The following is a 20,127-nucleotide window of genomic DNA, read 5'->3' on the forward strand; positions in this document are numbered from 1 at the left end:
TCCCCCATTGAGCATGTTTGGGACTGGATGAAGCGTCGTCTCACGCGGTCTGCACGTCCAGCACGAACGCTGGTCCAACTGAGGCGCCAGGTGGAAATGGCATGGCAAGCCGTTCCACAGGACTACATCCAGCATCTGTACGATCGTCTCCATGGGAGAATAGCAGTCTGCATTGCTGCGAAAGGTGGATATACACTGTACTAGTGCCGACATTGTGCATGCTCTGTTGCCTGTGTCTATGTGCCTGTGGTTCTGTCAGTATGATCATGTGATGTATCTGACCCCAGGAATGTGTCAATAAAGTTTCCCCTTCCTGGGACAATGAATTCACGGTGTTCTTATTTCAATTTCCAGGAGTGTATATAGGCTCACTTGTATTACGAATTGTATATACTGAAGAGGGACGAGAGAGGCAATTCTGACGTTACGGCTAATAATGGAAGCAAGGCTAAAGAAAAATCAAGACACTTTCATAGGATTTGTCGACCTGGAAAAAGCGTTCGACAATATAAAATGGTGCAAGCGGTTCGAAATTCTGAAAAAAGTAGGGGTAAGTTATAGGAAGAGACGGGTCATATACAATATGTACAACAGCCAAGAGGGAATAATAAGAGTGGACGATCAAGAACGAAGTGCTCGTATTAAGAAGGGTGTAAGACAAGGCTGTAGCCTTTCGCCCCTACTCTTCAATCTGTACATCGAGGAAGCAATGATGGAAATAAAAGAAAGGTTCAGGAGTGGAATTAAAATACAAGGTGAAAGGATATCAATGATACGATTCGCTGATGACATTGCTATCCTGAGTGAAAGTGAAGAAGAATTAAATGATCTGCTGAACGGAATGAACAGTCTAATGAGTACACAGTATGGTTTGAGAGTAAATCGGAGAAAGACGAAGGTAATGAGAAGTAGTAGAAATGAGAACAGCGAGAAACTTAACATCAGGATTGATGGTCACGAAATCAATGAAGTTAAGGAATTCTGCTACCTAGGCAGTAAAGTAACCAATGACGGACGGAGCAAGGAGGACATCAAAAGCAGACTCGCTATGGCAAAAAAGGCATTTCTGGCCAAGAGAAGTATACTAATATCAAATACCGGCCTTAATTTGAGGAAGAAGTTTCTGAGGATGTACGTCTGGAGAAAGGCATTGTATGGTAGTGAAACATGGACTGTGGGAAAACCGGAACAGAAGAGAATCGAAGCATTTGAGATGTGGTGCTATAGACGATTGTTGAAAATTAGGAGGACTGATAAGGTAAGGAATGAGGAGGTTCTACGCAGAATCGGAGAGGAAAGGAATATGTGGGAAACACTGATAAGGAGAAGGGACAGGATGATAGGACATCTGCTAAGACATGAGGGAATGACTTCCATGGTACTAGAGGGAGCTGTAGAGGGCAAAAACTGTAGAGTAAGACAGAGATTGGAATACGTCAAGCAAATAATTGAGGACGTAGGTTGCAAGTGCTACTCTGAGATGAAGAGGTTAGCACAGGAAAGGAATTCGTGGCGGGCCGCATCAGACCAGTCAGTAGACTGATGACAAAAAAAAAAAAAAATATATATATATATATATATATATATATATATATATATATATATATATATTTTGAAGAGCTTGTTTATGTTTGAGACCTGAGTTTCTCCTGGCGTATACAACTTTCAAATAACTTCCGGGAATTCAGCCAGGTAACACTTTCAGCGACCGCCGATATTTCGGCGGGAGAACACACCGCCATTTTCAAGGCAAACTGCAACGGACAGGCGGCGTACATTCAAATTTAATACCTCGGTTCTCGGACAGAAGCAGGAAAGATAACACACACACACACACACTGAACACTAGTGCTACCAAAGATGATGAAAGTCAGAGCTATCGATAGTGAGACTATGAATTCGCAGGTGAGGCAGCATTGACTCTGTTCCTCTGTTTTTTGACAAGGGAGAGAGCCGGATTCCAAATAGAGTTTAAACAGAAACCTCCATCCCTGTTAACGAGGTTGCTCGCTAATTTAATCTCAACTGCCTCCCTAATGACACCGTCCCAATAGCTGGACGTGCATGCCAATATCTCGGTGTTATTATATATCATGGGGTGACCAGTATCCAAGCAATGTTCGGCAATAGCAGATCTATTTGGCTGCTGTGGTGTCACCGCCAGACACCACACTTGCTAGGTGGTAGCCTTTAAATTGGCCGCGGTCCGTTAGTATACGTCGGACCCGCGTGTCGCCACTGTCAGTGATTGCAGACCGAGCGCCACCACACGGCAGGTCTAGAGAGACGTACTAGCACTCGCCCCAGTTGTACAGCCGACGTTCATAGCAATGGTTCACTGACAAATACGCTCTCATTTGCCGAGACGATAGTTAGCATAGCCTTCAGCTACGTCATTTGCTACGACCTAGCAAGGCGCCATTACCAGTTTATATTCAGTGTAATAATGTCCAAACAAGAGCGATGTTCTCCAATTGTGGATTAAAGTTAAGTATTCCAAGAACTACGTTATTTTCTTTACAGGATAACTACTTTACCTTGTTCCAGACCTCACGCCAATCTGCGTGAGCTTAACGCGTGCCTTTCGGCAACCTCCGAGTGGCGTGGCTGTCTTGCCACGCCACTACAGCTACTGTAATCGTGTGTGCCGTTTATGCTCAGTACATCTGTCCTCCACGGTCCTGATAGTTTGACCAATATATGCCATGCCGCAGCTACAAGGAATACGATATACACCCGCCTCACCTGCGAATTCATAGTCTCACTATCGATAGCTCTGACTTTGGTCATCTTTGGTGGCACTAGTGTTCAGTGTGTGTGTGTGTGTTATCTTTCCTGCTTCTGTTCGAGAACCGAGCTATTAAATTTGCGTGTACGCCGCCTGTCCGTTGCAGTTTGCCTTGAAAATGGCGGGGTGTTCTCCCGCCGAAATATCGGCGGTCGCTGAAAGTGTTACCTGGCTGAATTCGCGGAAGTTATTTGAAAGTTGTTTATGTTTGTCTGTCGCATCTTGCTCGCGACACTTTTATATCTCACAAAGCTAGATATTGTAATCATTTCCCTTTGTAATGAACATTAATACGATTTGCTTGAATTATTGTCTAGCGATACGAGAAAACAGCTTTCCGAGACACTATATAATAGACGAGTGGGCAGAACACAACACTGCTAGATTTGTTGCGGTTAGGTTCGAACAACATGCAAGTGTCACGGAGATGGTACGACAACGCAAACGAGAATTCATGGGGGGAAGGCGACGTTCTTTTCCAGGAACACTATTGAGAAAATTTAGAGAACTGGCATTTGAAGCTGACTGCAGAACGAATCTATTGCCTTCAACAAACATGCCGCATAACGACCACGGAAGTAAGATACAGGAAATTAGAGCTCATACGGAGGCATATAGACAGTCGTTTTTCCCTCGTTCTATTTGCGGGTGGAACACGAAAGGAAATGACAAGTAGTGGTATAGAGTACCCGACGTCATGCAACGTACGGTGGCTTGCGGAGTATATATATATACTTAGATGTAATTTCATCAGCTGTCATATTCTGTGAGCTGAATTAAATTGTCTGAATTCATAAAATGCTCTTATTTGTCTTTATTTTTGCAACTTATACGCACCAAACGTGTCCGCCTCCGTGGCGTAGCGGTAGCGTTACGGCCTACCACGCAGGGCGCCGGGGTTCGACTCCCGGCAGGGGACTGGGTGTTGTGTGCCCTTCATCAACTTCGACTCGCAAGTCGCCGAAGTGGCGTCAAGTACAAAGGACTTGCAATACGGCGTCCGAACTCCCCCGAATGGAGCCCGGCCATCGATGCCATACGATCATTTCCATTCTTTTCAGAGTTACATAACTTGAGACATCTATAACACTCACAAGCTGCGATGTTGTCGCGAATGGAACAGTGGCCCGAAAATATAGAATAAATTGCTTTTATTTCATTTCTATGGCAGCAAACTTGTAGGTCCTCAGACTACCGGTTTCGGTCATCAATGACCATCTTCAGATGTGTTTTGTAAAAAACATGCCCTAATATAGAGAGCCAAAGTCCATCGTCAAGTACTAAACACTGACGCTGATTTTGTGTTTAGGATTTGACGATGCCACTTTGGCTGCAGTATATTAGGACATCTTTTTTTATGAAATAGATCTGAAGATGCTCATTGCTGACCGAAACCGGTAGTTTGGGGACCTAGGAGTTTGTGATCACAGACGTGAAATAAAAGAAAATCAACTATAACACTGTCCATTCAATAGACTATGGGATCCAGAAAGCAAATCAAATAGCACACATTTGGAAGATGTATTCTGCAAGGCCATTTTACGTCCATATAGACATTAGCAATAGAATGCACCCGGAAGAAAAATTTGTCACCTACAGGAAACATCACGCTAACACCGTTTAACACTGCTTATAGCCGTCTTATCGGTCAGACGGCGATAGAGAGGGGCCACAAGTTTCCTGCCATATCCAACTGGCGCCGTTCACTGATGAGCAGATTCCGTAAAAATACCGAATTTGGGATGTTGAGTCACTGGCTGTTGCAAGTACTCCCAGACATTTTCTCTGGGATTAAGGTAGGGTGTCTTGGTAAGTCTGTTGAGGTACAACAAGGTGCCTAAATGTTCTTCAAACCGGGAACGTATGCGTGCTGCCGTTTCAACTTGGCTGTTGTTTTGGAAATCGGGTGTGACAAGAGCATTTCGATCGCTTAGGGGTGGTGCAAAATCAAGCTCTCGAACTCGCTTTGCAACTTCCTTGGCGTTACCCGACGGCAGAACGCCAACAGGCAGCTGGAATCCCTCCACTCTTAGGTAGATGGTCAGCCAGTAAATTCTGCAACGACCGTTGCGCTATAGAGAACCAACATTTCCGAAAAATGGGCGCCATTATGTGAAAACACTTGCTGACGGCACGGCACGTTCTTGATAACAGGGTAATCTTATCATTACTGTGTGGCTCAGATCGACAACGGACATGACAGGTAAGAAGAAAAGACACTGGGCCTGGATCAATGAACTTCCGAGGAAACAGCCTGGAGAGTTAAGCACCCATAGAAGACCGGGAGAAGAGAATTGCAGTCAACAACATTTTGCAGGTCACTCTCGACTCTATTGGACAGGCTACAATTCATAGCCTCATCTGGATCGTTACAGCAATTGGACAAGACTTGGAAATGTTCTGGATACTAGAGACTTGGCATTTTTTACTGGGCATGGTCGGTTTCTTCTGTTTCACTGTTTAACTGTGCCGCCAGTGATCTCCGAGGATGTGGTCTTGTATTGCGATCGTGTTTGTTCCTGTCAATAAATTTTGTTGTGACTTTAGAAAAGAAGCAGTGTCTTTTGTTACGAATCTAGCGTCGTCCTTGAAGCCGTCATAACTTACGCAACACTTCTAAGTCAAAACCGTTTACGTTCGCGACTTTGTTATTACGATCCGCAGGCGTTTTGAGCACTGGTATCTTAATTGCGCTTGATAACAGAGTACTACTTAATCGGACGGCGCCTCCTATCTGCAAGACAATCAGGAGACTGTCTGGGGGGAACAGAATAAGACAAACAAGAGGGCTTCTGACGCCGGTGCGAGATCCAGTTGTCAGCGTTCGCGAAGGTGAGCGCAGTCGCTGGCTCCGTAATCACACAGTGGCCCACTAGTCGCTATGTCAGCTCCATCACGCCTACCGACGCGAAATTAAAGGCGGCCGCCGGTTCTCCAGAGCGCACAAACAATTCCATTTCCTCTACAGGCGCAAATGAAAAAAAAAAAAAAAAGCTCACAAGAAATGCGCCGCTCGGCGAAGGAACTGGCTGCAGCAGCTCTGGGGCGGTCCCCGGCTCCGCCTCCACCGCCGGTGACGTCACAGCCGTAGCCGCGGGCGTCCCCTGTACGTGTTAGCGGGATGTGCGACTTCCTGCTGCAGCATGGTCGGATAGAAGCTGGAGGAACACTGGCGCCCTTACTTCTTCCGCATGTGCTGATTGAGTTTGTAACACCCTACCCATCACTTATCTGGTTTTGGCGTGTGCTCACCCCAGCTAATTGACTAACAGATCAACAGAAAGTGCAAAACTGCCGCAATATCGGATAACGCGAAGAAAGTAACAAGGCCCTGTGACTCCTGACTGAACTGCGGTGGCAGTGTTGACATTAATTGATTCCGAATTGATCCCTTTTAATTAAAAAGAGGTGCACATTGATGCTATATTCAGCTATTGAACACCAGATGCAAATGTTGAATATAAAATTAATTGAGAAAGTTACTTGGGATTTCAACTACTTGATTGAAAACAGATGCAGTCGATTAGCACAAATTTATTTTAACTCAAGACCTTCAATCATCACATTACATGACTCTCCTAACAGGCAGTGGGAATAAATTGCGTAAATTGGAGTAAAGTGCGATAAGTCAAAATAATTCCTATCGACTTACCCAGGCGTAATGCGAAGTGCGAGAAGAATTCTACAATACACAGCCCATGAAACCCTCGTGGAAACTTTGCCGACGTGATCCAACAAATTAATCAGTGGCCTAACTCAAGCCGGATCGGGCGCAACATCACCGAATTCAGCGTGGTGGGGCGGCGTCGTTGTGCAGACGTCGGCCGGCCTCGTGGTGCTGCAAGGCTGCACTCGTCTATTCACTCCTAGCTATCTTACTCAGTACATAGCTGAACGAAAACTCCAAGTTCAATCGTTCCGTTTGCTAAGTCCTAAACTTCAGAGATGCTCACTCTCTCTTACGAAAGCTGAGTAAAGAACGCCACGTCCGCACTCTAGGCAAGCTGGGAACGGAAGACCTCTACGGAGACTTCTGCCAGTCCGCTCTTCTCCTCAGTTTCCCCTCCAGCAAAATCACTTGCGCCAATTGCAGCGCAGTCGCGTTATTTGGGAGTCGCTTCCCAGCGCCGACCAATGCCTCGCCTGGGAAGTGAACAAATTCCCACAAAATTTCCCTTCCTCTCAACTTCTGCTATTTAGTTCCTCAACAGGCCACCCATCAAGGTTAGCATCTGCATAAAACACCAATTTTTCCGAAATTCTGACTCCCAGGACAGTACTTCAAATTCCTTGGTCCCACGTTCCCATTGGAGGCCGGCGTATTTCATTCTGTCGCTCTTCACCTCATTTACTTCAAACTGCGGACAGTGAATTCAGTGTGAAGTTGCTATAGTCACGAACACGCATATTTTGGCCTCTGTTGACCGGTCCATAGCTTTGCGCGGCTTTCTCGCATGTTTCACTGAAAACGGGATGACAGACATTTATCAACAGGCGTACAAGTTCTCCGTCTGCTTCCCAGTACACCAGCATGGGGTCAACCACCCCCTCACTGTCACTCATCTTAAGGCAGCTGGAGGCCGCGCCCCATTACCGCTTTCTCAGAGTCTGAGCCGCCCTAAGCTGCCTATTGTCGCTTCCCTTCGCCGCTCCACAGCCACGCACTGCCACCTGGCCGCGGTCAACTCTGAATACTTCCCTGTGATAAACTAGCCTCCAGTAAATCGACGCGTTTCCACAAAGTTTTCATGTCGCGTGAATTACTTTAAAATCATCACCCAACATTAATTATTCCAATACGTCCATACTATACCCTCTACAAGATGCATTGTGCCTTGTCAGTCATTTTTGTTCAGCCCTACTGTTCGCTCAACATGAGTTCGGTGATCTTTAATGACTTCATGTAAGGGGCATAGTTCTTGCCATCTTACAAGTTCAAGTCTGCAAACGTCTGGTCTTTTCCTTTCGTTTTATTTAGTGACTTGTGCATATTGTATATTTGAGTGTCCCTCGTTATGGTCCCTTTAAGGACTTCATTCATCGTGTGCTCACTGTCTTGTCAACAGATTCGTCCCATCTTGTATTGTCAGTAGCGTAGTTTCCGTGTCCAAGTTGAAATGTGCCTCACAGAATGCTTTACATCTTTTGGGGAATGTAACTGAATGATTTATTCAAGAGAAAGACCCTCAGAAATTGAGCAGATCAGTAACGCGTTGGTCCAACCGTGGCCCTTGCACAAGGAGTTTAGAGTGCCCTGATGGGAACCATAGGAGTCTTGCTGTGAACAGAAATGGCACCCCTGATTGACAGACGATACGGCCGGCGACAGTCAGCGTTGTATCTTGCAGCTGTCCGGGGAGTCTTCAGACACGTCTTCGGCCTTGAATCTCACTGACTGGAGTAGAATTGTCTGTAGTGGTGAGTTCCAGCTCGAACTGAGCCTCGATGACCAGAGATGTGTCTGCAGACGCCCCAGACAGCGGTGGAGTATCAACCTGACTGGTGCTTGCCGTACGACCCAACAGCCAGGACTGATGGTTTGGGGTGTCATTTCGTTTCATAGCAGTACCCATTTGTTGCCAACCGCAGCGCCCTTACAGCACTGCGGTACGCCGACCATATTTTATGTCCTACACTGCTGGCCACCGTAAATGCAACACCCTGAAGGAAGCATCCGAATCAAGTGAAATTTACACCATGGGTTTGCAGCGATGAGATATGCAACTGATTAGAATTTCAGCGCAGACGCACATCACGCGCGCCTGTGGCGCCACCTCATAGCGCCATTTAAGGCTTGGCGATTTCGACGAGTGTACGTTCGGCACGTGTGTTTACCTTGTGGTTGTTTCACAAGACGATCAGTTATGCCTCGTAGACAACAGCGAACATCGTTTGATCAAGTATCCGAGTTCGACAGAGGAAGGATAGTGGCTTACCGAGATTGTGGATTATCATACAGAGAAATCGCTAGTCGTGTTGGACGAAACCAAACAACTGTAATGCGGATATGTGACCGTTGGATGCAGGAGGGTACGACGGACCGACGTGGTCGATCGCATTCACCTCAGTGCACCACTGCACGTGCTGATAGGCAAATTGTGCGCATGGCAGTGACGGATCGCTCAGTGACATCCTGAACCATAGCACAGCACATTGCGTCTGTAACGCATCATCCAGTGTCTGCGCGTACCATTCGACGCCGTTTACAGCAGAGTGGTCTGTCCGCAAGACGTCCATTGCTTCGTCTACCATTGACGCAGAACCACAGACGTCTCCGTCGCCAATGGTGTGATGACAGACGGATGTGGACGGCAGAATGGAATGACGTTGTCTTTACTGACGAGGCACGCTTCTGTCTGCAGCACCACAATGGTCGGATTCGAGTGTGGAGACACCGTGGAGAGAGGATGCTGGACAGCTGCATTATGCACCGCCACACTGGTCTTGCACCGGGTATTATGGTATGGGGCGGTACTGGATATTACTCTCACACGCCTCTAGTACGCATTGCCGGTACTTTAAATAGCCGGCGCTACATATCCGAGGTGCTGGAGCCAGTTGTCCTTCCTTACCTTCAGGGCTCGGCCACAGCCATATTTCAACAGGATAATGCGCGACCACACGTGGCACGCATTGTCCAAAGGTTCTTCGTCAATAACCAGATTGAAGTGCTTCCCTGGCCGGCTCGCTCTCCGGATCTTTCGCCGATAGAAAACATGAGGTGCATGGTTGCTCAACGAGTGACCCAGATTACATCCCCAGCTGCCACACCAGATGATCTTTGGCAACGTGTGGAAGCTGCTTGGGCTGCTGTACCCCAGGAACACATCCAACGTCTCTTTGACTCAATGCCGAGACGTGTGGCAGCGGTGATCTCCAACAATGGCGGCTACTCTGGCTACTGATTCTGGCAGGAACCACATTTCACAGACGTCTGTAAACGTAATCATTTGATACTTGGTCAACATGTTATCTACAAAATAAATTTTGTTGTGCTACCTCTTGTCTTTCTTGGTGTTGCATTTACGGTGGCCAGCAGTGTATTTTGTTGCCCTTCACGGCAAGCCAGACTGGGTTTATATTTCAGCAAGATAATGACCGCCCGCACACGGCTATGGTTTCTACTACTTATCTTCGCGCTTACCAAACCGTACATTGTCCAGCAAGGATGAAAGATCTCTCCTCAAATAACGACGTTTGCAGCATTGTGGGCAGGGACCTACGGTCGTTTCGGGATTTTGACGTTCTAGCGCAGCAATTGGACAGAATTTGGCACGATACCCCTCAGGAGGGCATACAACTGCTCTGTCAATCAATAAGAATCGGAATGTATACGAGCCAGAGGTGGACCAACGCGTTATTGACTTACTCAATTTGTGGAGCTCTCTCTTTTGAATAAATTGTGCAATTTTGCTGAAATTGTAATCATTTGTATTGTAACCTGTTGCAACTGCGACCGGAACGGTCACGGGGTGGCCGAAAAAGCGCGGCGGGACCAAACGGAGAGCGGCTCGCGAACAAACAAACGAACGGACACGAAACAACGAAGGACGATGGACGACGGAGAGAGACCTTACGACGACAACACGCAAGAAGCAACGGAGTGACAGAGACAACCAAACGAGTCCAAGACGTGTCTATGGCGTTCAGCCTGACCGGGTTGCCTCCAAACACGTCTCCGACGATTGTCTGGTTCAAGGCATATGCGACACTCCTCTGTGAAGAGAACGTGATGTCAATCCTGAGCGGTCAATTCGGCATGTTGTTAGGCCTATCTGTACCGCGCTGCATGATGTCGTGGTGGCAAAGTTGGACCTCGCCATGGACGTCGGGAGTGAAGTTGCGCATCATGCAGCCAATTGCGCACAGTTTGAGTCGTAACACAACGTCCTATGCAAGCGCGAAAAACATTATTCAACATGGTGGCGTTGTTGTCAGGGTTCCTCCGAGCCCTAATCCGTAGGCAGTGGTCGTCCACTGCAGTAGTTGCCCTTGGGCGGCCTGAGCGTGGCATGTCATCGACAGTTCCTGTCTCTCTGTATCTCCTCCATGTCCGAACAACATCGCTTTGGTTCAATCCGAGACGCCTGGAAACTTCCCTTGTCGGGAGCCCTTCCTGGCACAAAGTAACAATGCGGACGCGATCGAACCGCGGTGAACTACAGGCAACACGAGCCGTATAGCTCATTCCTGGTGGAATGACTCGAACTGATCGGCTATCGGACCCCTCCGTCTAATAGGCGCTGCTCATGTGTGGCTGTTTACATCTTTGGGCGGGTTTAGTGACATATCTGAACAGTCAAAGGGACTGTGTCTGTGATACAATGTTCACAGTCAACCTTTATCTTCAGGAGATCTGGGAACTGGGGTGACGCAAACCTTTTTTTGATGTGTGCATATGCAGTACATACGTATATAGACAACTACTTGGGAAGTGAGCATGATAACTGCATGCTAGGAGATGGCCAACTCTAACCGGTAACTATTAGGCAAAAAAAAAAAAAAAAAAAAAAAAAAAAAAAAAAAAAAAAAAAAATGCGATTTTAGACGAAAGAAAATAATTTTTTCTTTACGAATTTCTCATAAATTTCTAGAAATGTATCCATTCTCTGCGATATAATAAGCTTTATTGTGGCAGATATAATGTTTAGTTCTTATAGCATGATTCATCTTGAAACTGACCAACTTATTTATGTCAAAAATATCAGTTTCACAGTCTTGCCACCGCTCCGGATCAGTTTCTACGAACGTCGATAGTGGTATGCGTGTAAGAAGGGGGTGAAGTACAGTGCAAAGGTTAGTGTACAACCTGACGCACCAGCTAACAGAGACATTTTGCCGCGTCTGTCTGTAGCGTGAGCTTCGGGATGCACGTAACATTGATTTTCATGTTAGCTTTGGTAAGCTGAACATACTTAGCAACTTCTATTTTGTGTAAGCTGAACGTACTTAGCAACTTCTATTTTGTGTATGGGTGCCACAGAACAGAAAGTTAGCGGAGGTTACTGGTGGCTTTCCGAGCACATATTCTATGGAGAATGACAAACAGAAATTGTGTATCAACGTGACGGTTATCCCAGCGTTGTCGGTTACCAGGGTAGACAATGGCTGAAATGTGTGACGTGGGACGGTGACAGAGAGCTCACTGATGGCGTCGCAAAATATTCTCTGTCGTCTCTCTCTGTGCGCTGAACGCATCACGCAGCCATCTCCGTATTTGTACAGCGCTATAGCTGTAGTTCCGCTACTGGGAAGTTCCTTGGCAGGTGGTACGCTAAATAGCCAGAAATATGAGTGCTTACCACCTATATATACAATTTACTCGGTGCGCTCGCACAAAGTGTGTTGAGATAGACAGGGGGATTCAAAAGTTGGTGCACAAATTGGAGGATCTGACAGAGGAGTCGAAATACACCAGCTTTGGAATAGAAAGTTATGGTCTTGAAAATAATCTTGAGCCTGTGAAAGCTTCGGAATGTCAGGAACAACAAGCACACATGATCAACTCGCTTCCTCAATTTGAAGACGCGCGCGCGCGTGCGTGGGTGTATGTAGGCACATTAAAAGACTTGTGTACATGCCATAAGTTCCCGACAAAGAAATCCTTCACGTCATGATACTTGTGTGATTCGTGCGATACCTGGCGTCCTTGGAAAGGTGCTCCAGAATTTTCTACGTAGATGATTTCTCTTTACTGAGTGTGGCGGTCGCCATTTTGAATAGCTCTAGTGTACAACACTGTTGAGTAAACAGTCCATTACCTTTGTGAACAAAAGATGCCTATGCACTCATTGTCCTCCTTGTTCCTGGTAGTACGCTCTTTTCACTGGCTCAGGATCACTCCCAAGACGTTAAGTTCGTATTCCAAAGTTGTTGTTTGTCAACTCCTCCGTCAGTAGCTTTTAATTTGTGCGCAACCTTTTGAATTACCCTGTAGACTGCACACGACTGACGGTAAGTTCGATTTTCTGTCTTGTTATAACGTATGAAATATAGTGCGAGTTTTTTTACACCGATGATTCCAAAATATCAGAGGAAGAAGATGTGGTATGTGCGTTTCACTATCCACAAATATGTGAATCTAAAATGTTTCAGTTGCCAAACGAGACTTAGTTTCCTTTCTTGCTGTAATTGTAAATGTAGTGTCGGCAGACTTGCCAACACTACGCACACTAATTGAAAGAGGAGGCCAAGATGCACGCGCTAACTCACGCAGGCGGGCGTTAGGTCTGAAACAGGATACGTAATGAATGCTATAAAGAAAAGTACGTTGCTGCTGGAATACTTAACTTTAATCCATCATTTGTATACAGCGTTCTTGATGATACAAGTGAGACTCTCTCTAGATAAATGCAATATAATGCTAATGGCGCCTTGCTAGGTCGCAGCCGTGGACTTAGCTGAAGGCTATTCTATCTCTCGGCAAATGAGAGAAAGGCTTCGCCAGTGTAGTCGCTAGCTAAGTCGTCCGTACAACTGGGGCGAGTGCTAGTAAGTGTCTCGAGACCTGCCGTGTGGTGGCACTCGGTCTGCGATCACTGACAGTGGCGACACGCGGGTCCGACATGTACTAATGGACCGCGGCCGATTTAAAGCTACCACCTAGCAAGTGTGGTGTCTGGCGGTGACACCACACTAAACATAATAGGAGCTTTAAAATATGAAAGATATCTTCAGGTCTAAAAGGTCCAAACTATCAGATTCAGTGTCAGTTTTGAAAGTTGTAAAGCATAAGAAGTGGAATTTCAAGAAAAGTTAACTTATCTCGGCAGTAATTTCGCATTGCATCCAGTGTGAAATCCGAGGTCATGTGATTGTTTCACTGCCGAAGGACATTAAACCGTACAAATAATGTCGACTTCTCTAATATGGTTAAAGCTGGAAAAGAAACTGTTAGAGGTGGACCATTGGCTCAATGTTGGTCCACAGAAGGATTCTGCACTCCGATAGCAGCACTGTTGGTCCCTTCTGAATTCGTGTTCCATTTCTTAAGCGTTGCGGTAGCTCGGTCGATGCTGACGACACTATCAACAGCGGGATGTAACACTATACAGACACGTCAAAGAGTAGCGTTGACTGTTGCTGTAAAGGATCCGTGTAAAGAAGGGGAATGCATCTTTGGGTCAGTAGAGATGTTAATTAACAAGCAGGTCTAAACTGTTTGGCAGATTAAAAATGCGTGTCAGACCGGAACTTGAACGCAGAACATTGCGTTTGGCGTGCAACGACCTTACGTCTTGGAAGACTCCCTTGATCGCACTCCTTCAATTTTTTAATATTATAGTCCATTGCTGATCTATCTTTTGAGTCAGTGCAAAGTGAAAATGAATGCGTCATTTTCCAGCAGTGGCGGACAGGAGTACAAGTAAGGTAAGCCTTACTCTGAGCATCAGAATGAGCAGTTGGAATACTTTCTGGACTACGATGTCGTTGTTTATCGCCGCAATTAAATGCAGTTCCAGTATAAGCGTGATGCAATTTGCTAAATACAGCTACGGATCTCTCAGCTGAGTACCGCGTACAGCCTCGTTAAGATAATCGCACGGGCGGTCACTTCACCGTCAGAAATTGGCAGCCCGCAAGGAAATGCTCTCCAGGATAAGCAAATTAAATGACGTAGCTGATCACGGCTCGCTCACTAGTGAATAACCAATAACAGAAACTAATCAGAGCGAAACGCCGATACTGCGAAATACGTTTGATAATTTCGGCCGACAAAGTGCATGCACGATGTTCCTACTTGTGGAATGTTGCTATAGGACATATATCAAGCAATACAGATATAGGAATCAAATGCAGGGAAGGGAACATAATAACGATAGATGCGTTCATTTACAGGTATGCTGCTAAACGTAGCTTCTCAGTCACGTTGTGGATACACTCTCTCTCTCTCTCTCTCTTTCACACACACACACACACACACACACACATACACATACATACAAAATCAGCTCGCTAAATTTATTGTTTTGTCATTTTGCGATCTAACAAGGGGAGGCCGCCAATTGTGAAATTCAGATTCGATTCATACTGCGCATAATAAAATCTCATGGCCAGAGGTGTAATGTGGCAAAGCACCAAGATGCACTTCTCAGCCGTTGTCGAGAAAATCGACAGTCAAAAGAAACCGTTGCGGTGAAATACTCTCTACGATTAATGATTTTCTACAGCGTCATAGCGCACTGATTTTCGACGATGTTATAAGTTGCGCTAGGGACCGCATCTACCTTCTTTCGAAGTTAGCAGGCAACTACGCTGTTATGGGGCGGCTCGTTTCGGCCCATTCAACATCTGTCCTTCAAGTGTAACGAGCGAGTAACGGAGTTTATATTTCATACCTGCCACAGCAAGTTTGTGTTCGTGGGGTCTCTATTCTAATTCGAACGTTTGACTTACGCTATACGTATTCGTTTCTACGTCTTCCGTTAACTATACGTGGTTAACATTATGAAGACAATTCATAACATTTGTGAAATACAACTTCGTTTGCGGAAAACATAATGATGTTCGAAGTCGCCAGTTTTTCCACGACAAACGACTTTCAACAACTTATTATATGCAAAATTGTTGCAACTGATTGCCGGGAATTATATATATATATATATATCCGGCGACCTTCGGATTACGAGCCCGAGCGCTTACCGCTGCACCACCACGCTGTAGAAAATTACTAATCGTAGAGAGTATTTCACCGCAACGGTTTCTTTTAACTGTCGATTTTCTCGACAACGGCTGAGAAGTGCATCTTGGTGCTTTGCCACATTACACCTCTGGCGATGAGCTTTTATTATGTGCAGTATGAATCGAATCTGAATTTCACAATTGGCGGCCTCCCCTTGTAAGCTGTAAACTGATATCACTTCCACGGCTGCAGGACAACTGGTGGCTACGAAGCGAGGTGGCGCAGTGGTTAGCACACTGGACACGCATTTGGGAGGACGACGGTTCCAATACGCGTCCGGCCATTCTCATTTTGGTTTTCCGTGATTTCCCTAAATCGCTTCGGACAAATGCCGGGATGGTTCCTTTGAAAGGGAGCGGCCGACTTCCTTCCCCATCCTTCTCTAGTCCGATGGGATCGGGGATCTCACTGTTTGGTCCCCTCCACCCAATTCAACAATCAAACAAGAAGTCGTTTCTCGGGACAATAGTGTGGCAAGAAGGGTAGGTGCGGGTTCTTCCAGAAATACAACACCACGAGAAGACTGTAGAATTTTTACACTGGCTTTCAAACAGATTGATGAGAAAAGCTAAAATATGGGCAGAGATTGCATGCAGTGTATCTCCATGATCCGTCGAGTGCAAATTACTATAAGCAGGGCCGATATCTCGAGCTGCCATTCGTTTGCCGCTGACACTGCAACACACACAACAAAGACTTGCACGGTATAGAACCACAGTCAACTGGACGATGAGTGGTTCAGCGACGAGTCTTGCATGTATTTGTTGCAATCAGATCGACGCCAGCGTTTCCGTAGACAACCTGGCGAATGGCTGCAGGAATCAGCGATTACCGAGATCGCTCCTCCCCAACTTCTGGAATCAAGGCGTGGGGGAGCTATGGAACAGCACTGGTGTGGTGGTAATTGTTGAAGGAAGATCGAATGCCGACAAGTATATGGCAAGAATAATGACTCCTGTTGCCGGATGGCATATTGCTGCAACATAATGTTAGACCCCAATCTGAAGTTGTGCTTTAAACCCCTTGATGAATGTGATACACATACCGACTGTTCTGTCCAGTCCCGTGATGTGTCGCCTATAGAATATGTACGGGATGCAATGGAAAGGTGTATGCATCCGTATCAACCGTCAGCTAGTAATCTCCATGAACTGACCGCTTGTGTGCGTTATAATTCATTCTTAATACCTGGCGTGCTGCCTGGAAATGTGATTGTGTTGACCTGCATAAGAAATAGTGTCTTTTAGGAAGAGAAGTGAGGTGTGGTGAGAAGTTTAACACGATGGTCCTCCAGTAAATACTGTAGAAACCTCTGAAATATACACCGAAACCAGCTCGTCGTAAGAAGATAACTGTTACCTATTTCGTACTCTGCTACTGATATTCATTCTGCAAAGCTGGTCATATCGGTAAATACTAACAGGAGTGGGTGCGGAGGGACGAAACATGGCAAATGTTAAGTGGGCTAGATGTCCGCCTCCGTAGTGTAGCGGTAGCGTTACCGCCTAGCACGCAGGGGGCCTGGGTTCGTTTCCCGGCAGGGGACTGGGTGTTGTGTGTCCTTCATCATCATTGACTCGCAAGTCGCCAACGTGGCGTCACATAAAAAGGACTTGAAATACGGCGGCCCAACTTCCACGAATGGGGCCTCCCGGCCAACAATGCCATACGATCATTTCCATTTAGTGAGATGGATAGATAGCCATCAATGAACTGCCACGTGCTTCACGAGAAAGGGCTACGCTGCGAGAACAGCTTAACAGAAATGACGTAGCTATCAGAATTTTCTGCTCACTCACAGAAACTCTAGATAACCGACTACATAATTTCATGTTATTATTTATTCGTTGGGGCTGTTCAGCATCATTACATGTGGCAGTAGGATCCGCTTTCTTCTCCACCCAAAGTCTCTTCCTTTTCTTTTTCTTTTTAGTTAATTTCTTTGCTGGCCTCTGTACAAGGGTCACCGCCTTTTTCCTTGACCAACTCGCTGTAGCCCATTCATCATTATCTTATCTTTTTGATGAAAAATGGTACAAATGGCTCTGAGCACTATAGGACTTAACATCTGAGGTCATCAGTCCCCTAGATCTTAGAACTACTTAAACCTAACTAACCTAAGGACATCACACACATCCATGCCCGAGGCAGGATTCGAACCTGCGACCGTAGCGGTCGCGCGGTTCCGGACTGAAGCGCCTTTAACTACTTGGCAATTTTATGATGAAAAGATCTCTTTCCAAAAGGTCCTTGGGCTTCATTTCTAATATTTGGAGGTCTTCTTTGGCGTTACTAGACCAGGACATTTACAGTTTTCTTTTTTGTGTGGAGGAAGCCAGACCGAGTCACCCTGTTTCAGTCCATTCCTTTGAGGGGACCATTAAATCTCACTGCTCTTCTGCTGATTGGTTCTGTGATTATTTATACTTTCCTGTAGTCTTCTTTGTTCAGTTGTTGATGTTTTTTGTAATCGTATTCCCTCCTTCAGTTCTCTTTTTGGTCAAAAATGTGGATCGCCTATTGACAGGAAAAAATACGAGCGAAGCTCCAGTTCTTCAGTTGAATTTTTTTGTTCAGTCTCGTAAGCAGAACAAGTCGTCAGGACCAGCACATCACTGCGTTATGCCAGTCTTGATTAACGAAAGCACTTTTCTTTGCGGAAAAACTGGCTGAACCTTTATTGTGATGTTCGTCATGTGATATACAACTTAGCTTGGCCAGGTGAGCTAGTACAAATACTGTAAGGTGCCGAGCACAAAAGTATACTTGTCACGTAAATGTTGTATCGGACACGCCCAACCCATTCCAGAGAGACTGTGCGAACGCATGTCACGGAGTTAATAACCGTGAAGCGGAGAGAGAGCAGTTTTCTCGCAAATAACCAAAAAATAAATCACAGACACGCGGATTTACTGCGGCAGCCAATTTCGCCGGCGTCGACCTTAGGGGCCATAAAAATCCGCCTGTGGGAGATGAGGAATAACAAGTGGCGTAGGCTGGCGGTGCGGGAGACGCACTGACTTACCATTCGGCGCAGCAGATCCTCATCCTGGATGAGCGTCACGTCGGTGCCCACGTCGGCCATCTTTATCGCCTCTCGAACCTGCAACAGGTAGGAGAGAGGAGATGAGAGGTGGTCGTGCAGAAGCAGCGGGGCGGCCAGAACTTTGAGGCCGCAGCGGCGCAGCGCGCAGGGCGGCCGGCCGTGACGTCACGCCGGTTAACGACGCACGTCCCGCCGTTCCGTGCCTTGCCGCGTGTGGGCCGGGCCGCTCCAGAGGGGCCGCTCTGCCACGGCAGAGAGCCATCAGCGGAGGCTGCTGGAGGAATGGCATACGCAAAAAATGGCGGCGTGGGTGGAAATGTGGCGTTCCACGTCTTTATTTAGATACGAAGATATTAACATTATTGAATTGGGCGCATTGCTTGATCTAATAACGAGAATATTAGCTACACTGAGGTGACAAAAAATCACGCGATAACTCCTGATGTGTTGAACCGCCTCCTTTTGTCCGGTGGAGTGCAACAAGTCGACACGGCACGGACTCAAGTCGTTGGAAGCCCCACTGCAGAAATACTGACCCATGCTGCCTCTATAGCCGTCCAGAATTGCAATAGTGTAGTCGCTGCAGGATTTTGAGCACGAACTGACACCTCGATTATGTCCCATAAATGTTCTATGGGATTCATATCGGGTGGTCTGAGTAGCCAAATGATCTGCTCGAATTGTCCAGAATGTTCTTCAAACTAATCGCGAACAACTGTGGCCCGGTGACGATTCCATCGTTGTTTGGGAACATGAAGTACATGAATGGATGCAGATGGTCCCCAGGTAGCCGAACCTGACCATTCACAGTCAACGATCGGTTCACCTGGATCAGAGGACCCAGTCTATTGCATGGAAACACAGCCCACATCATTATGGAACCATACTATCTCGCACAGTGCCTTGTTGACAACTTGGATCCATAGCTTAAAGGGGTCTGCGTCAAACTCGAACCTTATTATCAGCTTCTACCAACTGTTATTGGGAATCGTCTGACTAGGCGACATTTCCCAGTCGTCTAGGGTCCAAACGATGTGGTCTCGAGCCCAGCAGAGTCGCTGCAGTCGATGCCGTACTGTCAGTAAAGGCACTCACGTCGGTAGTTTGTTGCCATAGCCCGTTATCGCCAAATTTCGCCACTCTGTCCTAACGGATACGTTCATCCCACAGTGATTTCTGCGGTTATTTCATTCAGTGTCGCTCGTCTGTTAGGACTGACCGCCATCTGTATATATCCGTATCGCTATAAAATGTCTTCGTTTCATCTCAGTATACGTAGCTGGTTCAGCTGGCTGCCATTATTATTCGCACAAGCTGCTGGCAATTGGATCCACCACTTATTTGCAGGCATGGAGGTTCCGTGCCAGAATATGACCGTGGCTGGAATAATAGCATAGCACTACATAAGGGAGCACCAGAATAGTAGGTTCAAGAAATAAAACTCTGAAACTTCCTGGCAGATTAAAGCCGTGAGGAGACGTGGCTTTGCCTCAGCCTGGGGAATGCTTCCAGAATGAAATTTTCACCCTGCAGCGGAGTTTGTGCTGATATGAAACTTGTTTGGATGTTTGGAAGGTAGGAGACGAGGTACTGGCGGAAATAACAGTGTCA

General features: G+C 46.4%; 1 protein-coding gene across 3 annotated transcripts in view; it reads right to left on the minus strand.

Moving 5' to 3' along the window:
* LOC126464817 (microtubule-associated protein futsch-like) overlaps positions 1-18,570 on the minus strand; it is a 481,068-nt gene extending 462,498 nt beyond the window's left edge. For all 3 annotated transcript variants that reach the window (XM_050096261.1, XM_050096260.1, XM_050096262.1), the window contains exon 1: positions 18,496-18,570. In XM_050096261.1, the coding sequence (XP_049952218.1) occupies positions 18,496-18,555 (60 nt within the window). In that variant the 5' untranslated portion in view covers positions 18,556-18,570. The remainder of the gene's footprint in view (positions 1-18,495) is intronic.
* Between the last annotated feature and the right edge of the window lie 1,557 nt (positions 18,571-20,127).

The sequence above is a fragment of the Schistocerca serialis genome, chromosome 1, assembly GCF_023864345.2.
Source record: "Schistocerca serialis cubense isolate TAMUIC-IGC-003099 chromosome 1, iqSchSeri2.2, whole genome shotgun sequence".
Classification (NCBI taxonomy): domain Eukaryota; kingdom Metazoa; phylum Arthropoda; class Insecta; order Orthoptera; family Acrididae; genus Schistocerca; species Schistocerca serialis.